This window comes from Capricornis sumatraensis, chromosome 7 (assembly GCF_032405125.1).
Source record: "Capricornis sumatraensis isolate serow.1 chromosome 7, serow.2, whole genome shotgun sequence".
NCBI lineage: Eukaryota > Metazoa > Chordata > Mammalia > Artiodactyla > Bovidae > Capricornis > Capricornis sumatraensis.
In genome coordinates, this window is record NC_091075.1 from 38,724,907 (window position 1) to 38,745,203 (window position 20,297).

The following is a 20,297-nucleotide window of genomic DNA, read 5'->3' on the forward strand; positions in this document are numbered from 1 at the left end:
AGAATTTTTAAAAAGAATTTAAGACTACATCTTTATGGAACAAAGACAGTATTGCTCAAGAGAATGTGTGTCATCTATATATAAATTTTAAAAGTAGTTTAAAAATACAGCAATGTTAATAAACAGGAATACAAAAAAAAGAAGAAACAGGTAGATGAAATGAGATGAACTTTACATGACCATTCGTATGTAAGAAATTAAATGCTCCACAGATTCCTTAGGAAGATTTTTTTTTTAGCAGCTGTACTTGCAACAAATACTAAAGCATTTTATTAAAGTGAATCTATAACAGTTTGTTTAACACAAAAATACTTTTTCATTCTCTCCAGATGTGACTGTCTTAGAAGCAAAAGAAATAGGTTGAATAATTTTAAAACATTAATTACATTGCTCTTTCTTTTTCGTCATTCAGTTGCTCAGTCATGTCCAATTCTTTGTGACCCCATGGACTGCAGCCCTCCAAGCTTCCCTATCCTTCACCATCTTCCAGGGTTTGCTCAAACTCATGTTCATTGAGTCAGTGATACCATCCAACCATCTCACCCTGCCTTCAATCGTTCCCAGCATCAGGATCTTTTCCAATGATTTGGCTCTTCCCATCAGGTGGTCAAAGTATTGGAACTGCAGCATCAGGATCAGTCCTTTAAGTGAATATTCCGGGCTGATTTCCTTTACAATTGACTACTTTGATCTCTCTACTGTCAAAGGGAGTCTCAAGAGTCCTCTCCAGCACAACAGTTGGAAGGCATCAATTCTTCAGTGCTCAGCTTTATTTATGGTCCAACTCTCACATGCATACATGACTACTGGAAAAACCATAGCTTTGACTAGACAGATCTTTGTTGGCAAAGTAATATCTCTGCTTTTTAATATGCTGGCTAGCTTTGTCATTGCTTTTCTTTCAAGGAGCAAGTGTCTTTTAATTTCATGGCTGCAGTCACCATCCACAGTGATTTTGGAGCCCCCAAAAATAAAAGTCTCTCACTGTTTCCATTGTATCCCCATCTATTTACCATGAAGTGATGGGACCAGATGCCATGATCTTCATTTTTTAAATGTTGAGTTTTAAGACAGTGTTTTCACTCTCCTCTTTCACCTTCCTCAAGAGGCTCTTTAATTCCTCTTCACTTTCTTCCATAAGGGTAGTGTCATCTGCACATCTGAGGTTATTGGTATTTCTACCTGCAATGTTGATTCCAGCTTAGGAACACAGAATATCGCTATATGTATTTCAAGGTTATATATATTGAACTATTTTTATTTTTATACACTATTCCTACTCTCTATAAAAGACCTTATCAAAAATAATCAAGCAATGATAATCATCCTTATTATAACAGTACCACAGAGCAAACCAGCATACTGAAGTTGCTTACTTTTGTAAGAACTGCTGTATGTTCTTCTCCACAGCTGATATAGACAACTTTCTGTGTTCGCAAGAGCTTCACATGGCAAGGAGACTCTCGATCTAGAAAAAGAGAAATATCAAAAAGTCAGTATCATCTGTCTTTGAGATGAAGTATGCACAGTTCTCTTAGCCTCAATTTTGGGCCCCCCTTGATTCCTGATTCTCCTCTTTAGCTTGCTGCTTGAACCTCCGCTTGGATATCTAATAGACATCTCATTTTTAACATATTTAAAGCCTAAATCCCCATAATCCCCGACTCTGCCCACCTTCCTCCCTACCTCCCCATACAGTTTTCCTCATTTCACAAATGCAGCTTTACCCTTCCACTTTTTCCTCTCTTTATTTCAAAGTACATCCGACAATGAGGAAAACCAACTGGCCCCACCTTCAGAATATATTCAAAATCCATCTTTATTCCCATTGCCTCAAAAGCGGTCTGCTAGCTTCCCCATGGACCGATTCTAGGCAAAGTCAAGTCAGATTACTCTTCTCCTCAACACCCTCAGTGTCTTCCTCTTTCACTGAGAGAAGCCAAAATCCTCACCCTGCCCTTCAGGGCCCTACACCGCAGGGCCTCCCTTCCTCTCGGAGCTCCGGCTCTGCTACTCCCCTCCCTGCTGATCCCCAAGCCTACCATGATTCCTCCCACTTCAGAGCCTCTGCACACCTGTTCCCTGACTGGAACAGTTTTCACCCAGCTCCTCTAAACACCTCCTCTTCTACTGGACTTCCTACAGGGCTCTGCTGAACATCTTATTCAAGATGCCCTCCCTGAGTACCTTATATAAAATAGGAAACTTTCCTCTCAAAGCCTCTGACATACTGCATACATTTGTTGCTGTTGTTCAGTCGTCAGTCCTGTCTGACTCCTTGAGACCCCATGGACTGCAGCACGCCAGGCTTCCCTGTCCATCACCATCTCCTGGAGCTTGCTCAAACTCATGTCCATTGAGTCAGTGATGCCATCCAACCATTTCATCCTCTGTCACCCCCTTCTCCCCCTGCCTTCAATGTTTCCCAGCATCAGAGTCTTTTCCAGTGACTCAGTTCTTCGCATCAGGTGGCCAAAGTATTGGAGCTTCAGCTTCAGCATCAGTCCTTCCAATGAATATTCAGGGTTGATTTCCTTTATAATTCACTGGTTTGATCTCTTTGCTGTCAAAGGGAGTCTCAAGAGTCTTCTCCAACATTGCAGTTCAAAAGCATCAATTCTTCAGTGTTCAGCCTTCTTTATGGTCCAACTCTCACATCCATACATGACTACTGGAAAAACCATAGCTTTGACTAGACGGATCTTTGTCGGCAAAGTAATGTCTCTGCTTTTTAATATGCTGTCTAGGTTGGTCATAGCTTTTCTTCCAAGGAGTAAGCATCTTTTAATTTCATGGCTGCAGTCACCATCCACAGTGATTTTGGAGCCCAAGAAAACAAAATCTGTCACTGTTTCCACTGTATACATACTGGTTTGTTGTCTGTGTCTGCCCATTAGCATGCAGTCTCCACTAAGTCAAGGGTATTATCTGCTCTGGTCCTTGCTGCACCCTTAGTGCCTGACACGGGGGAGGACACAGAAGCTCCTCAGGAAGCATGCACTAAACAAATGAAGTTAAGAGGGCCATGTGAAGACTTCACCCACCTTTCTCATCACTGAGCCCGAGCTGCCCTGCATTATTCATCCCCCAGCCAAATACAGCTCCTGAGAGTGACAGGGCAAAGCTGTGGGCCCCTCCTGCGACCACCTGTGCCAGCGGGATCCCCTCCAGGGACCTCACCCTCTGTGGACTGGCTTGGGAAGGGAACTCCTTCCCCAGGCCCAACTGCCCGTGGCTGTTTCTCCCCCACGTGAAGAACTGGCCATCTGAAATCAAAAAAGATAACTGGCATTACCAGAAAGATACAACTTTCATTCACAAATATAAACTTATTAGAACAATGGAGATCCCGCAGGGATCATTTGTTAGTTGCCCACCCCCCAACCCCCCTCCCCCCGCCACAACACACACCCAAGAACAAGGAAGCTGACACACTTCATGGTGAGAGACTCACAATCAGAACTCCCACTTGTCATGACAACACAGAGATCAACACCCTTCAAAGGCTATTAATGTTTATGCAAAGAAAAAATTAAATGTTTAAATCAGTTCAGTATTGAATAGGCCAATTATCAGGCTTAGATCCACTAACCAAACGGAACTAGTTCTGACCACACCAGGACTACAAGAGACCCAGGACTTCAAAGGGTCCAGCTATGACCCAGACAACACCATAGAGAATCAAGCAGGATGTATTAGTGCTGACTTCCCCACAAATTTATCCTAACAGAATATAGCACCATATGTTGGCTTATGTTTTCCTAACTTCATCTTCTTCATTTATTTGGGTGCTTTATGGTGGAATAGCCATATGAGTTGTAGCTAAAAAAAACACCAATCCTCTGTTCAAGTACACTGATGAACAGTCTTGCCTCCTGCTGATTTTCCCTGAGAGAGGTGGAATAGCAGTGGTAACCATCTTTTTCATCATCCACACCCTAGAAAAGTATGAGCTACACAAGGGCTATCTTACAACTGTCGCTGTCCAACAGGAATGCATAGACCCTAACTAGTTAGTTCAATGTATCTGGTTACATAACATCACATAAAAATATGAAGAGAAATGGTTCCCAAATTAACACAACACTAGCATAGATTTTAATGTTACATTACCAGCTGCAAGAGCCAAGCAATGCCAGTTGCCACAGGAAACTTGTAATATTGTCTGCTGGTTCAGCTTTTGTATTAACCTAAAACAGAAAACACTTTCCTTTTAAGAAGGGCATTCACAATGATTGGAAATATTCCCAACTAAATAAAATAGTTGTAATAAATAACATGTTTCACAAAACACTTTTTAAAATCAAATATATGATCTTACATGATAAAGTTCTATCAAGTCTTTCATTAACCTCCTGCATCTTTGGTGAAAGTGAAAGTGAAGTCGCTCAGTCATGTCTGACTCTTTGCGACTCTTTGGACTGTAACCTACCAGGCTCCTCTGTCCATGGGATTTTCTAGGCAATAGTACTGGAGTAGATTGCCATTCCCTTCTCCAGGGGATCTCGCCGACCCAGGGATTGAACCCAGGTCTCCTGCATTGCAGACATACGCTTTACCGTCTGAGCCACCAGGGAAGTCTTTGGTAGTTACCACTTAAAAGAAAGAAACCCTGCTCTGCACTTAAACCCATTACCACAACCCTGTGTTAATTTCTACCTTGTCATATCCAATTCAGAGACAAAAGGAGTCAGCTGCCAAAGACATACCCTAAGAACATGGCTGATATCTAAATGGCTTTCAAATGAGAGCGATGGCATGATCTAGCAATCTCACTCCCAGGTACATAACCAAATGAACTGAAAGCAGGGTCCCAAAGAGATATTTGTACACCCACATTTATATTTACAAAGGCTATCAGGTGGAAGCAACCCAACTGTCCATCAACCGATGGCCAGAAAAACAAATGTGGTATATACATTTGGAATATGTATACAATGGAATATTCATCACTCTTTAAGAATGGAAATTCTGACACATGCTACAACGTGGATGAAACCTGAAATTATGCCTAGTGAAATAAGCCAGTAGCAAAAAGACAAATAGTCTATGGTTTCATTTATGTGACGTATCTAGACTAGCCAAATTCATACAAATCAAAAGTCTAATGGTGCCTGCCAGGGGCTAGATGAGGAGAAATGAGGAGTTTTCATTTAATGAGTGTCGAGTTCTATTTCTACAAGAAAAACAGTTCTGGAGATTGGTCACCCAACAGTGTGAATATATATAACACTATTAAACTGTACACTTAAAATGGTTAGGATGGTAAGCTCTTTTAATTTTTTATTGATGTGTTTTTGGCTGTGTTGGGTCTTTGTTGCTGCGAGAGCTCTTCTCTGCTTGCAGTGAACAGGGGCTACTCTTCATAGCCTTGCATGGGCTTCTCATTATAGTGGCTTCTCTTATTGCGGAGCATGGGCTCTAGACGCACAGACTTCAGTACTTACAGTGCACGGGCTCAGCAGCTGCAGCTCCTGGGCTCTAAGCACAGGCTCAGCAGGTGTGGCCCCTGGGCTTAGCTGCTCCATGGCATGTAGATTCTTCCACTGGCAGGTGGACTCCTTACCACTGAGCCACCAAGGAAGCCCAAGATGGCAAATTTTATGTTATGTGTGAAAGTGAAAGTGAAGTCGCTCAGTCGTGCCCGACTCTTTGCGACCCCGTGGACTGTAGCCCACCAGGCTCCTCTGTCCATGGGATTCTCTAGGCAGGAATACTGGAGTGGCTTGTCATTTCCTTCTCCAGGGGATCTTCCCGACCCAGGGATTGAACCCAAGTCTCCCGCCTTGCAGGCAGATGCTTTAGTCTCTGAGCCGCCAGGGAAGCCCAAGATGGTAAAGTTTATGTTGTGTGTATTTCGCCACAGTTTTTAAAAATTACTAAGGGCAATGCTTCTAAAGCTCTTGATTCCCTAGAATGATAAAGAGGAAGATCATATGATCACTTTTTAAAACTCAATCCTCTGCTTGCTTATGTGAAAGAGATTAAGAACAGTACCTATTCACAGGGTTGTGGTGAGAATTAAGTGAAAACAATGTTTGGCACTGCCCAATAGAGTTGGACAGCCTGAGAAATATCTCCTGCTTCCTATTTTAATAATTCATAGGTTGCCATGTTCCTCTTCATTAAGTGTATGCCATGGGAACAAATGACTCAGAGGGGCATTTTACAAGATAGGTGTCCAACAGGGAAGTCGGGGGTTATTTAGAGTAACAGGTAATGTTGCTTTAACAGTTTATTTTCTCGGATATAAAAAAAGTTTATAAAATAGAGTTCACATACACATTTAGTACCAAACAGAACCCAACTATTTTTTATGGAGATAATTGTAAATTCACACGCAGTTGTAAGAAATAATACAGAGATCCCTTGCAGGCTTTATCCAGTCTCCCCCAGTGATGACGTTTTGCAAAACTATAGGAAAAAAAAAAATCATAACAGGGATACTGACAAAAATACACACTACCAATCTCACTTCTTTGTCCCCAGTTTGATTTGCCCTTATTTCTGTGTTTGTAGTATTTCTGTCATCTATGCAGGCTCATGCAACCACCACCATATTCAACGTTCCCAACACGAGGATTCCTTGTGTTTACAACCACCCCTCCCCTCCTCCATCACAGACCCTGGCAATCATTATTCTACCCGCCATTTCCAAAATGTTGTCACTCCAAGAATGTTATGTAAATGGAACCATATAGTAGGTAGCCTTTTAGGATTGGGTTCTTTTTCACTCAGAATAATTCCCTGGACATTTGATATATACACAGCAATTTTTTCGCGGCATATATCAATAGCTTGTAGAATTTCACTATTTTAAAAAATATTTATTTTATTTACGGCTGTGCTGGGTCTTCGGTGCTATGCAGGCTCTTCTCTAGAGGGGGCCAGCAGGGGCTCGTGTCCAGTCGTGGTGTGGAGGCTTCTTACTGTGCTGGCTTCTCCTGCCGCAGGGCACAGGCTCGAGGACACGCATGGGTTCAACAGTGTGACCCCCAGGCTCCAGGGCAGAGGCTCAGCAGCAGTAGCACAGGGCTCACTTGCTCTGCAGATGTGGCATCTTCCCAGACCAGGGGTCGAATCCTTGTCTCCTGCACTAGCAGGAAGGTTCTTTACCACTGAGCCATCAGGGAAGCCCAGAAACCCACTATTTTTTAAAAGTGAAAAAAGTCATCCCGTCTTACAGACCAATGTTTCAGAACTTTATGCAATAAGAGTCCTTTTACTGGCCAGTTACCACTCAAATTCCCCACACTTCTCCCTTTGTGGGCCACCATTATCCTTATCACAACCTTCACAATCACAGTTTAAAAAAAAACAAAACAGCAGGTCAAAAGAAAGAAGACAGTATGAAATTGTACCATAAGATGGAGAAAAGGGGATATATACGCACAAGCATACACTGTGTTTTACCTACTCATCTTACTCCATCCTCCCAACAACAATACTAGAAACTGAGGCTCAGATAAGTTAAAACAATTTGCCCAAAGCAACTCACCTAATACAAAATAGAGCCGATGCTGGAATCTGAGGCTGTCTGACATCAAAGCTATGTTACTTCCCACAATACTAAGATAGGAATTGATGAATTTATCTTAATTAACATAAAATTATATACAAACTAAAGCCTCAGAAGTCATCCACAGTTTAGGCATGACTAATAGAAATAATAATAAATTGCTACTCTAACACAGACTACTTCATTTTTTGAAATGAAATGCCACTAATGACTTGAGCATTTGTTCATCAACAAATGAAATTTTTTTGTCATGAATGTTATAAATCTTTTCCTTAATATCACATGCAATTTCACTAAAATAAGCCATCCCTTTTTCAAAATTTCCACTCACCCTCTTCTCCAAAAATTAAATTAATTTTTGAAAGTAATGAACCCAAGACATTACCTGTTCTAACTCAGGAAATGAATCAAATTACTCTTACCTCCGTGTTTCTCTTTTCCCTAAAACAGCTTTTGATTAAAGAGACAAAAATCTAAGAAGGGCAAAACGGAGGAGGAGGAAGAATGTATTGTGCTTTAAAAGGGACAATACTTGGTCAGGGGAGGAGAGGCCATTTACTAACCAGATCTACATTGAGCAATGCATGTGCTGGAGCACCCTTAGCAATGGTAATGCTAAAATAAATAATCCAGTTCTCCTGGCATCCAGAGCTCCCAGCTTTGTACTAAAATTAGTAAATTAAAATTGCAATGAATGTGACGAGTACTGCAACAGGAGAACGTTGTACATTTGAAGTACAAAGGAATAGCAATTAAATGACGGAAATAAACCAGTGGCCTCTTTGATCATTAAGAACCCTCAACAAAAGAGACGCTACCCCTAAAATGTCTACTTGAAAGTAACTTCAATACTACAGACATTTTCTTAGTGGTGAAGCATCTGTTAGATACTTAGCCAAATCGTCTAAGATTTTGTTGTTGTTGTTTAGTCGCTAAGTGGTGTCTGACTCTTTTGTGACCCCATGGGCTGTAGCCCGCCAGGCTCCTCAGTCCATGGGATTCTCCAAGCAAGGATACTGGAGTGGGTTGCCATTTCCTTTTCCAGGGGAACTTCCTGACCCAGGGATCAAACTTGAGTCTTCTGTACTGGCAGATGGATTCTTTACCACTGAGCCACTGGTGAAACCCTTCATCTAAGATTTAGAATTAAGTAAACACTTAAGGGACTAAAAACCATTGTATTAGTACTTCTGTATTAAAGAACTTATGTATATTTGGTATATTAGCTGTTGATAATGCTCAAGGTAATCTGGCCTATTATAAAATGACAGGTCAGGTTAGTGACTGAACTTTAAAGTGTCTAACTGAATAATTGATTTAGGCTTGCAATTTTAAGTTAAAGGTTAATAAGTGCAGCATGTGAAAAGAGGTTTTTTAATTCAAACATTTAATGAGCTCCAAACACTACCAGCAACAGGCTATTGGAATAAATGAAGTATAGTTCCCGAACAACTCACTTTTTTTTTAACTGGAGATAAACACTTCTATCAGGCTTCCCTTGTGGCTCAGCTGGTAAAGAATCCGCCTGCAACCTGGGAGACCTGGGTTCGATCCCTCGGTTGGGAAGGATCTGCCTGCAACTCAGGAGACCTGGGTTCAATCCCTGGGTTGGGAAGGATCTGCCTGCACCTCAGGAGACCTGGGTTCAATCCCTGGGTTGGGAAGATCCCCTTGTGAAGGGAAAGGCTACCCTCTCCAGTATTCTGGCCTGGAGAATTCCATGGACTGTGTAGTCCATGGGCTCGCAGAGTTGGACACAGCTAAGTGACTTTCACTTTCAAACACTTCTACAATTACAATTCTGGGGACAAGTGTTATAATAGTATAAGGCATGACAGTGACTCAAAGGAAACAACAATTATTAATTAAAGAAGAAAGCAGAACCCAAACCAAGGAGTCTAACAAAGAAACCAGCAGGAAATAACCTTTACAGCCACTGACATTCTCACCTGGGCACTGCCACAGAATCCTCAGTAGTCATGAGTCCCAGCTGACCGTCACTACCTGCACCCCAGGAAAACAGCTGGCCCTGGTCACTGAGGGCCAGACTGTGGGACTCGCCACAGGCCACATGGACAATGTGCTGATCTGCCAAAGCTCCAATTTGCTCTGAAAAAAAGAAAAAAAATCAAAGGAGGAAAATGTAAAACCCAGAAACAGGAATTACACAGAATGAGCATCCTAGGCAGTTGTGTTTTTAAGAGAACCACTACATCTGTTCAGAGAATATAAATTTCCTACGTTTCTGAAAGCTGTCGATCCAGACCCCAGTTATGCTAGGCCGTACACAGACCTGGAGCAGCGACCACACTCAGACGTTCTCTCCGGTGTCTGGTGCTTCTCCCTAGAGAGATGCCTTAAACGTTCAGTATTTGGAGGTGTGGGACCAGAGAGGACTCAGTGTAAATAGGAGTGAGGCTTGTTACTAAAAGCAGTGGGACTGAGGGAGAGTCTGCCTGGGAGCAATGAGCCCTTCCCCATCCACAAAAACACTCTTCTCTCCTCAATTCTATAACACAAGTCTGTCTATATATCTAGCCAGGAGGATTTCTCTGAGAAAACTGGCCCCAAAGAAAAGACCCACAGCTACTGGCAATCCTGGGTCCCCCTAGGAAACGTCCAGCTTCCCACTAGTTAACAAAACTTGCCCGTACACTGTTCTGCTTACTTTTTAGTACCTCACTTTTAAAAATAAAAGGCTGGACGAGGACCATCACGTATGTGAAGACAATTTAACATAAAACTTAAACAGCAAAGAGCAAAGAAAACAGAAGGAAGGAAACTCTGAAGAAAATGATCAAGCAAGGAACAGGAAAAAAAAAATCTTTAGATCATTAGCAATATAAGACAAGAAGATTCCAACCTTCAGAAAACAAACAAAATTACCTTGGAAAATGAAAACATAACGGCACAAATTTAAAGGAAAAAGCTTCAGAAGCAGGATGGGGAATAATAACTGAAATTTTCTAAGAAATAGAACAAGAAGTCAAAGAGCAAAACAGGGGGGAAAAGAAGAAAGAAATGAGACTATTTCAAGAATCTCAACAATGGAAAAATAAGAATCCCCAAAACATAATGGAAAAAAAACAAAGTAGAAAGTTTCAAAGACAGGATTGCTCATAACTGAAAGACATGAGTTTCACACTGAAAACATTGATTTAAAACCTCAGAATAAAGAGAATAAGGACTGAATTTTAAAAAGAAGAAGAACTACTTCAGAACACTACCGCTTGAAATTTCACACCACCAAAAAAGATTCTAAAACAGTTTATATACAATTGAACAGCGATCAGAATGGCATATTTCTCAGAAGCAATAATGAAAGCTAGAAAGACACTAGAGCAATGCCTTCATAATTCTGAAGGAAAATGACTTCTAACAGAGAATTTCATATCTAGCCCACTAAAAGGCCTTCCCTGGTGGCTCAGTGGTAAAGAATCTGCCTGGCAATGCAGGAGACACGGGTTTGATCCCACAGAAAAAGAAATGGGAACCCACTCCAGTATTCTTGTCTAGGAAATCCCATGGATGGAAGAGCCTGATGGGCTGCAGTTAATGGGACTGCAAAAGAATTGGACATGACTTAGCGACTAAACAAGAACAATAGCCAACCAAAAATCTGAGAGGAGAGGGGAAAGAAGAACAATTTTCAGGGATGTAAGGTACTCAAAATATTTTACCTCCCATGCCTATCTCAGTTACATAATATCACGCCTCCAGAACAACAACAACAAAAAGATTTCAGATTCAGGAAAGGGTAAAAACTATTTCCATGACAGCTATGTAGCAGTCAATGAAGGAAAATTGGAAGGAATGTCTCCAAAGTGAAAAATGACATACAATCTGATGAGTTTATATTAAATGAGTTTTACAGTTCTGTCAGAGAATAAAGATTACATGCAAATGAAAAAAAATGAAATAATTAACTCCAGGAAACACTAAACACTTTACCAGAAATAAGAACAATCATGGCACACAAAGTCATAATAACCAAATAAATATAATTTATTAATTTACATAGTTAAATCTGTCAATCAATTGAAAAAATCAACTGTATGGAAAAAGATGAGCATCTAGGAGTAAGAAAGAGGAAAGGCTGGGCGGAGAATATAAAGCAGAGTAATCTTCCCCAGTATGAAGCCTCTAGATGATGTCCAATATTGAAAAAAATCAAGAAATAGCATTATAAGCATGTTATTTATAAATATAAAGGCAAACTCCCCCCAAAAAGTTTCAAGAATTGAAAGTGATGGCCTTTGCAAGTGAGACTCAAGGATGGGGACGCAAGAGGTAAGGAGGTGTTATTTGACCTAAACAGAGGTCAAATAACATATAATTTTTCTTTTCAATTAAGCAGCTGAAAACATGCTCATGTCAGAGAAATCTCCTGAATTATCTCAACTCCTTTCATTCCCATGACCATCTCCTTTACCCTCTACTTGCCATTAGGCCCTAACTCCCAACTCAGCCTTGTGCCCCACACTAAGAACAGTCCTGTATTTACTTTGGGAAAACTAAGAAACTCCTACCAAAGTAGCTCAGGTGCGTCAGATTCTTTCTTCCTTCCCCAAATTTCCACATTGCACTATAGTTCTAGGACTTCGGCAGCTTTTACGTTCTCTTGTGCCTGAGTGCCAGGCCTGATACCTCAGCCAGAACCAAGACCTGCGCCCCTGATACCTGACCTCCTGCGCCAACCATTAGCCTTTCCTGCCTAGATGTTAATGTACAGCGTTGTTACGGTTGTTGTTCAGTCACCAAGTCACGCCTGACTCTTTGCAACCCCATGGACTACAGCACACCAGCCTTTCCTGTCCTTCACCATCTCCCAGAGTTTGCTCAGACTCATGTCCATTGAATTGGTGATGCCATCCAATCATCTCATCCTTTATTGCTCCCTTCTCCTCCTGCCCTCAATCTTTCCCAGCATCAGGGTGGGTCTTTTCCAATGAGTTGGACTTCGCATGAGGGGGCCAAAGTATTGGAGCTTCAGCATCAGTCCCTCAGATGAATATTCAGGATTACATTCCTTTAGGATTGACTGGCTTGATCTCTTTGCTATCCAGGAGACTCTCGAGTCTTCAATTAGCTGCCAATCCTGATGAAACTGGAAACTTTACTGATGAAGTAAGCAAGCAAAGTCAAGTAAAGGGACAACAGACTCTTCTTTAAACTTGGAAAGGAGCAACTGTGTCAGCCTTCTTTCTGGTCCAACTCTCACACCCGTACATGATTACTGGGAAAACCATAGCTTTGACTACACAGACCTTTGTTGGCAGTGATGTCTCTTCTTTTTTAATATGCTGTCTAGGTCTTGTCACAGCTTTTATTCCAAGAAGCAAGCCCTAGGCAAACCAATTCCTGTCTCATCACACATCAGCCACCAAAACAGACATGGAACCCCTATTTCACCACAACACAACTTGCAGCCCCAAAGGCAGAGGTTCCATTCAATAACGCAAAGATTTGTAGAGAATTAAATCCTAGTTGTATCAAGTCCAATTTAACACCCCACTCCAGTACTCTTGCCTGGAAAATCCCACGGATGGAGGAGACTGGTAGGCTGCAGTCCATGGGGTCGCGAAGAGTCGGACGTGACTAAGCGACTTCCCTTTCACTTTTCACTTTCATGCATTGGAGAAGGAAACAGCAACCCACTCCAGTGTGCTTGCCTGGAGAATCCCAGGGACGGGGGAGCCTGGTGGGCTGCCGTCTATGGGGTCACACAGAGTCGGACACGACTGAAGTGACTTAGCAGCCAGAAAACTAAGCTCATCTGATTCATACTAGGAATCTGTTACAGTAACATTTTTATTGCTCTTCTAGAATCTACTCCATGGGTTAACTGGGAATGCTTCGTTCACAGCTCTCATACACCCCTGCCCCAGCTGGGAACATTCAGGCTGCAGTGCACATGTTCACACGTAATCTCTTCTGATTCCTTCTGTCAAGACTGTATGCTATATTTTGCAGATCATGACAGAAACTCAACCCACACATTTAGATAATTAAACACACTACGGAAATATTTGGCATTTTTTGACAATAAAAGTATATTTTATTTCTGATCCTTTCACAAGGAGCAATTTAAGATCTTTAGAAGTCTTCAGCAAGGTTAGCGACTCTGAATGAGCCAAGGTAATAGGGCAGAACAGCAGCAAATGTGGAATGATGCTTAGGGCAAGGCAGCAATTCAACTGCACTCAGTTTTTTAGGATTACTGCTAGTTGGCTTTTGAGCCCATCATAATTTTTTAATGTGTTTTCAAACTAACAGTAAGTTGGGCAGTGAACCATCACAGAGTGGTAATAAAGCAGGATGTTATGTGCCTGGAGGGTAGATGGATGCTGCTCAAGTGAACTTAATCCTTGCAACAATCCTGTAAGGTTCCACCTCTCTAACAACCCCTGCTGAGAAAAACTGGGTTATCTGGTCAGAGTACACAACTAAATGAGTGGTGGAGCTAGGACTGGATCCCAGGTCTTCCTGACTTCCAAGCCCATTATACCCACGAGTCTGTATCATCTTCCCTCATGGAAAAGAACTAGGTGATTTTAATCAGTAACAGTCCCTACTCTTACTGTCTGTCCCAGTGAGAAATGTTATCGAGTAGTTTACAATTAACAGTATGAGCAGTTTGGGCGAAAGGTATACAGAATATATAAAACTAGGAATCAATATTTGGTACTCAATTTTTTCATAAAACTTAAAGTCAAGTAAGTTAAATGTCAGCAGTTAGCATGACAAAAGGGATTAAACTTTCATCACTTAGATGTCTCCTGAGTTGCCCCAAACTATCTACACTTTCTTTTTAACAGTGGTCAACAAAGACAGAACCACACTGTAGGAAACGCACGCTCCAAGCTGCCATTCTGTGGATTCCAAGTCCTCATATTCACCCCAACTCTGATTTTCATTTCCCACTGAACTCTCACTCTAGTTCACATCTTGCCTTCTGCTGCTATACTCTGTTCTCCCTGGACAGTTTTTCTCCAAAGAACTATCAACCTAGTCTGAGGGGTACAGCAGGCTTTTACTGAAAGTTTGGGATAATGGAAATGAACTCAGCAAACCACTCAAAATAGAATATAACCAAGTTCCCTGCAGATCCCAACAAAGAGAATTTCCTAGTGCCCATCTGTCCTCCTAGGGGCCCCTGGCTCCCTACAACGTGGCAAGATTTGCCCTCATTTTCTTTGCTTCTGTGTCTGAAAGTTCTTATTTCCAAGCTATATTCCAACTACTTTCTAATCTTCATCTAAACATTTTAGGGCGATCTGGGCTATGCTTAGTGGGATCTCAATGCTAACAAAACTCACTTTCAAGTGACCACTCCCTTCCATAAGAGTGTTATTACCATAGAAGAAATTCTACCTTGTTCCTGAGCCAAAGCACTCAAACTAGAGCCAACTTTTTAAAACCTTTTTATATTGTCATACAGTAAAATGAACCATTTTTAGTGTACAATTCTATGAATTTAAGCACATGTAATCAGTGCCACAATCAAGACACAGAACAGTACCATCACCCAGGAAAGTCCCTTAAAGTGTTATCTCTAAAGGACAAAGAGTTTTATCCCTTAGTCATTCTCTCCTCATCCCTAACTCCTGGTGACTACTGATCTACTTTCAATCACTACAGTTTTATATTTTCAATATAACAGAATCACAGAATTCACATAATAGAATCATATAGTATCTAACCTTTTGAAATTATTTCTTTCACTCAATATGACAACTCTGGGATCCATCCAAGTTGTCATATGGATCAACAGTTTGTTCCTTTTTATTAATATTAGTCAGCAGTATTCTACTGTATTATGGATGTACCACAAAAGACTTTTTCCCATTTTAAGCAATTATAGAGATGGAATTAACATTTGTGCACAGGTTATTGTATGAAAATAAGTTTTCATTTCTCTGGAGTAAATACTCAGGAGTGGATATTTTAACTTTCCTGTACAGTGTTGGGTTATTTTAAAAATCAAATATGATGATCTCTACACTGACTGTTTTGCTTAGACTATTTAGATTTAAATAATTATTGGTATGTTTGATTTTGTGATCTTTTTAAATTTGCCATTCTTCCCTGTTTTTCACCCTTTTACCTCACTTCTCCCTCTATCTGTATTAAACATTTTCTAGTGTTCCATTTTTATTTATTGTGTTTTTATTATATCTCTTGGATTAGTTACTTGTGATTGCTCTAGAGATTACAGCGTAAAAATTTAGCTTTCCAAAGTGTAATTAGAATCAATCATTTACCATTTAAAGTGGAATTGAGAAACTTTATCACAATATAGCTCTCTTTACCTCTCTTTCCTTTAAGTTACAGCCATCTGAAATATACTCTATATACTGAAATATCTGTATATACTGAAATCTCTGTAACAATTTGATAATTTTTTATTTTAATCATCAAGACATTTTTAAAGAATTCAAGAATAGTCTATTATGTTTATTGAGATATCTACTATTTCTGTTGCTCTTCCTTCATTCAGCTCAGTTCAGTCGCTCAGTCATGTTCAACTCTTTGTGACCCCATGGACTGCAGCATGCCAGGCCTCCCTGTCCATCACCAACTCCTGAAACTTGCTCAAACTCATGTCCATCGAGTCGGTGATGCCATCCAACCGTTTCATCCTGTCACCCCCTTCTACTGCCTTCAATTTTCCCAGCATCAGGGTCTTTTCCAGTGAGTCAGTTCTTCGCATCAGGTAGCCAAAGTATTGGAGCTTCAGCAGTCCTTCTAATAAATATTCAGGACTGATTTCCTTTAGGATTGACTGGTTTGATGCCCTTGCTGTCCAAGGGACTCTCAAGACTCTTCTCCACCACCACAATTCAAAAGCATCAATTCTTCAGTGCTCAGCTTTCTTTATAGTCTAACTCTCACATCCATATTAGACTACTGGAAAAATTGTAACTTTGACTATGTGGACCTTTGTTGGCAATGTCTTTGCTTTCTAATATGCTTTTCTAATACGGTCTAATATAGTCATAGCTTTTCTTCCAAGGAACAAGCGTCTTTTAATTTCATGCCTGCAGTCATTATCTGCAGTGATCTTGGAGCCCCCAAAAATAAAGTCTGTCACTGTTTCCACTGTTTCCCCATCTATTTGAAATGAAGTGATGGGACCAGATCCCAACTTTTTCACTGTCATCAAGAGGCTCTTTAGTTCTTCTTCACTTTCTGCCATAAGGGTGGTGTTATCTGCATATCTGAGGCTATTGATATTTCTCCCAGCAATCTTGATTCCAGCTTGTGCTTCATCCAGTCTGGCATTTCACATGATGTACTCTGCATGTAAGTTAAATAAGCAAGGTGACAATATACAGCCTTGATGTACTCCTTTCCCTATTTGGAACCAGTCTGTTGGTCCATGTCTGGTTCTAACTGTTGCTTCTTGACCAGCATACTGATTTCTTAGGAGGCAGGTAAGGTGGTCTGATATTCCAGTCTCTTTAAGAATTTTCCATTTTGTTGTGATCCATACAGTCAAAGGCTTTAGCGCAGTCAACCAAGCAGATGTTTTTCTGGAATTCTCTTGCTTTTTCAATGATCCAACGAATGTTGATAATTTGATCTCTGGTTTCTCTGCCTTTTCCAAATTCAGCTTGAACATCTTGAAGTTCACGGTTCACGTACTGTTGAGGGCTGGCTTGGAGAATTTTGAACATTACTTTGCTAGCATGTGAGATGAGTGCACTTGTGCAATAATTTGAACATTATTTGACACTGCCTTTCTTTGGGACTAGAATGAAAATTGACCTTTTCCAGTCCTGTGGCTACTGCTGAGTTTTCCAAACTTGCTGGCATATTGAGTGAAGCACTGTCACAGCATCATCTTTTAGGATTTTAACTAGTTCAGCTGGAATTCCATCACCTCCACTAGCTTTTTCATAGTGATGCTTCCTAAGTCTCACTTGACTTGGCATGCCAGAATGTCTGGCTCTAGGTGAGCGATCATACCATCGGGGTTACCTGGGTCATTAAGATCATTTTAGTACAGTTCTTCTGTGTATACTTCCCACCTCTTCTTAATATCTTCTGCTTCTGTTAGGTCCATACCATTTCTGTCCTTTATCGAGCCCATATCTGCATGAAATGTTCCCTTGGTACCTCTAATTTTCTTGAAGAGATCTCTAGTCTTTCCCATTCTAGTGTTTTCCTCTATTTCTTTGCACTGAACACTGAAGAAGGCTTTATCTCTCCTTGCTATTTTTTTAAACTCTGCATTCAAATGGGTATATCTTTCCTTTTCTCCTTTGCCTTTTGCTTCTCTTCTTTTCACAGCTATTTGTACGGCCTCGTCAGACAACCGTTTTGCCTTTTGCATTTCTTTTTCCTGGGGATGGTCTTGATCACTAGCTCCTGTACAATGTCACGAACTTCTGTCCATAATTCTTCAGGCACTCTATCAGATCTAATCCCTTTAATCTATTTACCAATTCCACTGTATAATTGTAAGGGATTTAAGTCATACCTGAACGGTCTACTGGTTTTCCCTACTTTCTTTAAGTCTGAATTTTTCAATAAGGAGTTCATGATCTGAGCCACAGTCAGCTCCCAGTCTTGTTTTTGCTGACTGTATAGAGCTTCTCCATCTTTGTCTGCAAAGAATATAAACACTTGGATTTCGGTATTGACCATCTGGTGATGTCTATGTGTAGAATCTTCCTTCATTACTGATGTAACAATATTCCCTCTGGTATCATTTCACTTCTGTCAAAGAGCTTCCATTAACTATTATTCAATAAAGGTCTACTGGCTGTGAATTTTCTGCCTTTTCTTTTGTCTGAAAATGACTTTGTTCTACCTGATTTTTCGTTTTTTTTTTTTTTTTTTTTTTGGTTGAGTGTAGAATTCTGGGTTGATTTCATTTGTTTCAGCACTTAAAACACTGAAACACTTATGGCCTCCATAGTTTCTGGGGTGAAATCCACATTCCCCTCTAAATAATACGTTGTTTTTCTTTGGCTTCTTTCAAGTATTTTCTTTGTAGTTTTCAGAAGTTTGATTGTGGTCTGTTGTCATATGGATTTTTTGGATTTATCTTGCTGGTTTACTGACTTCTTGAATCTGCGTATTTATGCCTTTCACCAAATTTGGAAATTTTTCAGCCATATTATTTTTAGCACTACCTTCTTTCTCTCATCTCCTGCTAGGATTCCAATGACATGAATGTCAGACTTTCTGCTCTTGTCCCAAAAGCCCCTGAAATTCTGTTGATTTTTTTCTCTGCCTTTTCAATCGTTGTTACTCAGTTTGCATAACTTCTATTGATCTTCAACGTCACTGATTCTTTCCTCTGTCATCTTCATTCTGCTACTGAAACCATTCGGTTTTTCATTTTTCTTATGGTACTGGTTCTTCTTTATATCTATTTCTTAGCAAACAATTTCATTTGTCCATTTGTTTCCCAACAGTGTGAGCCAACTTCTTGGAAAATCTGTACCATAGCTACTCTAAATAAGTCTTCGGATAGTCCCAATATCTATGTCATTTCAGCATCTGTTTTCTCTCATGTTTGTGGAGATTTTCCTGGGTTTTCCGATGCTGCATATGATTATATTATGAACATTCTGAATATTATAAGATTCTGGGTCTCATTTAAATCTTCTGGAGAATGTTAACAATTTTGCTTTAATTTTCAAAGTCTTTGCATGCTAACTGGGTTTGTGTCCTGCGTGTGCCACATAGTGGCCAGCCTGAAACCTGAGTGGTTGTCTACTTGCTAGGTAAGTTCTCAAAGTCATTTATATGCTAAGCAGGATCAGATTCACACATGTACCTCAGGGATGAGCCCAAGAGTTCATAGATAACTATGTGAAGTTGCTTTCCCATGCTCCTCCTCGTCTGCTGTCTCTCAGATACTTTCAGGTTTCCTGAGGCTCTCTTTTTAGCTCTCCAGCCTACATACTGTCCTTCCACAGCTGGGCTTACCTCGGGCCAAATGGCAAGGGGACCAGAGGGGGAAAATGGTAAACTCATTGCCAATTCAATGGCACTTTAAATTCTGGTCTTCTTTCCCAATCCACCTGCCACTGTTTGCTTTTCAGAGTCCTCAAAAGGCTGTTCCATGCATTCTATCCAGGTTTTACAGTTGCATTCAGTAGGAGCAACAGGAAAGAAGGTGCTTAGCTTGTGAACTGGAACTGGAAACCCAGAGTGTGATGTTTAAAATAATATATTTTTTTTTCCCTACTATGTGTGTGTGTCCATAAACTGATTTGTTCCCTTGGCTAGGAAAAAAAAAAAAATCAAAGGGACAGCTCTCCCACAAACGCTCCAACTACTATTGTGTTTAACCTAAAAGCTTGATTCCCAGTGGCAGGCAGTATCTTTGAGCAGTTGACGCTTCCATTTAAATTATCTGAGTATATCAAACACTTTTTTGCATAATCTTATGTTTGCCCAAGTTTAAACAATCATTCAACCAAATATTTTCAACTAAAGAATTAGAGAAAAGATTAATTACTATTGTAATTAGTCTATTGTAATTAAAGTCTATTGACTTTAGAGCAGTAGGTCTCAGTTCAGGATCAGATGACTTTAATCCTGGGCTTTAATGCTCACATACAAAGCCTGAAAACATTTATACACTATGAAACATGTTTGAGAATAGTTTCTTTTTAAAGCCATAAATCTAAGTTTACCATGTATGTTTTTAGATGCAATAAGCCAAAATCACTGACTAAGTCAATTAAAACATATGGAGAAAAATAAATAAAACATATGGAGGCCTGTCACAGGCCATGGGAGGGGAGAAGACTTT

At 40.4% G+C, this 20,297-nt stretch overlaps 1 protein-coding gene across 4 annotated transcripts in view; it reads right to left on the reverse strand.

The window, feature by feature from the left end:
* HERC3 (HECT and RLD domain containing E3 ubiquitin protein ligase 3) overlaps positions 1–20,297 on the reverse strand; it is a 123,515-nt gene that overhangs the window by 78,659 nt on the left and 24,559 nt on the right. For 3 of the 4 annotated variants that reach the window (XM_068975364.1, XM_068975363.1, XM_068975362.1), the window contains exons 2-5: positions 9,469–9,628; positions 4,114–4,190; positions 3,045–3,266; positions 1,377–1,468 (exon numbers count right to left, since the gene is read on the reverse strand). In XM_068975364.1, coding sequence (XP_068831465.1) covers positions 1,377–1,468; positions 3,045–3,266; positions 4,114–4,190; positions 9,469–9,628 — 551 coding nt within the window. Of the gene's footprint in view, positions 1–1,376; positions 1,469–3,044; positions 3,267–4,113; positions 4,191–9,468; positions 9,629–20,297 lie in introns of those variants that run through there. The other variant, XM_068975365.1, reaches the window with a different exon arrangement.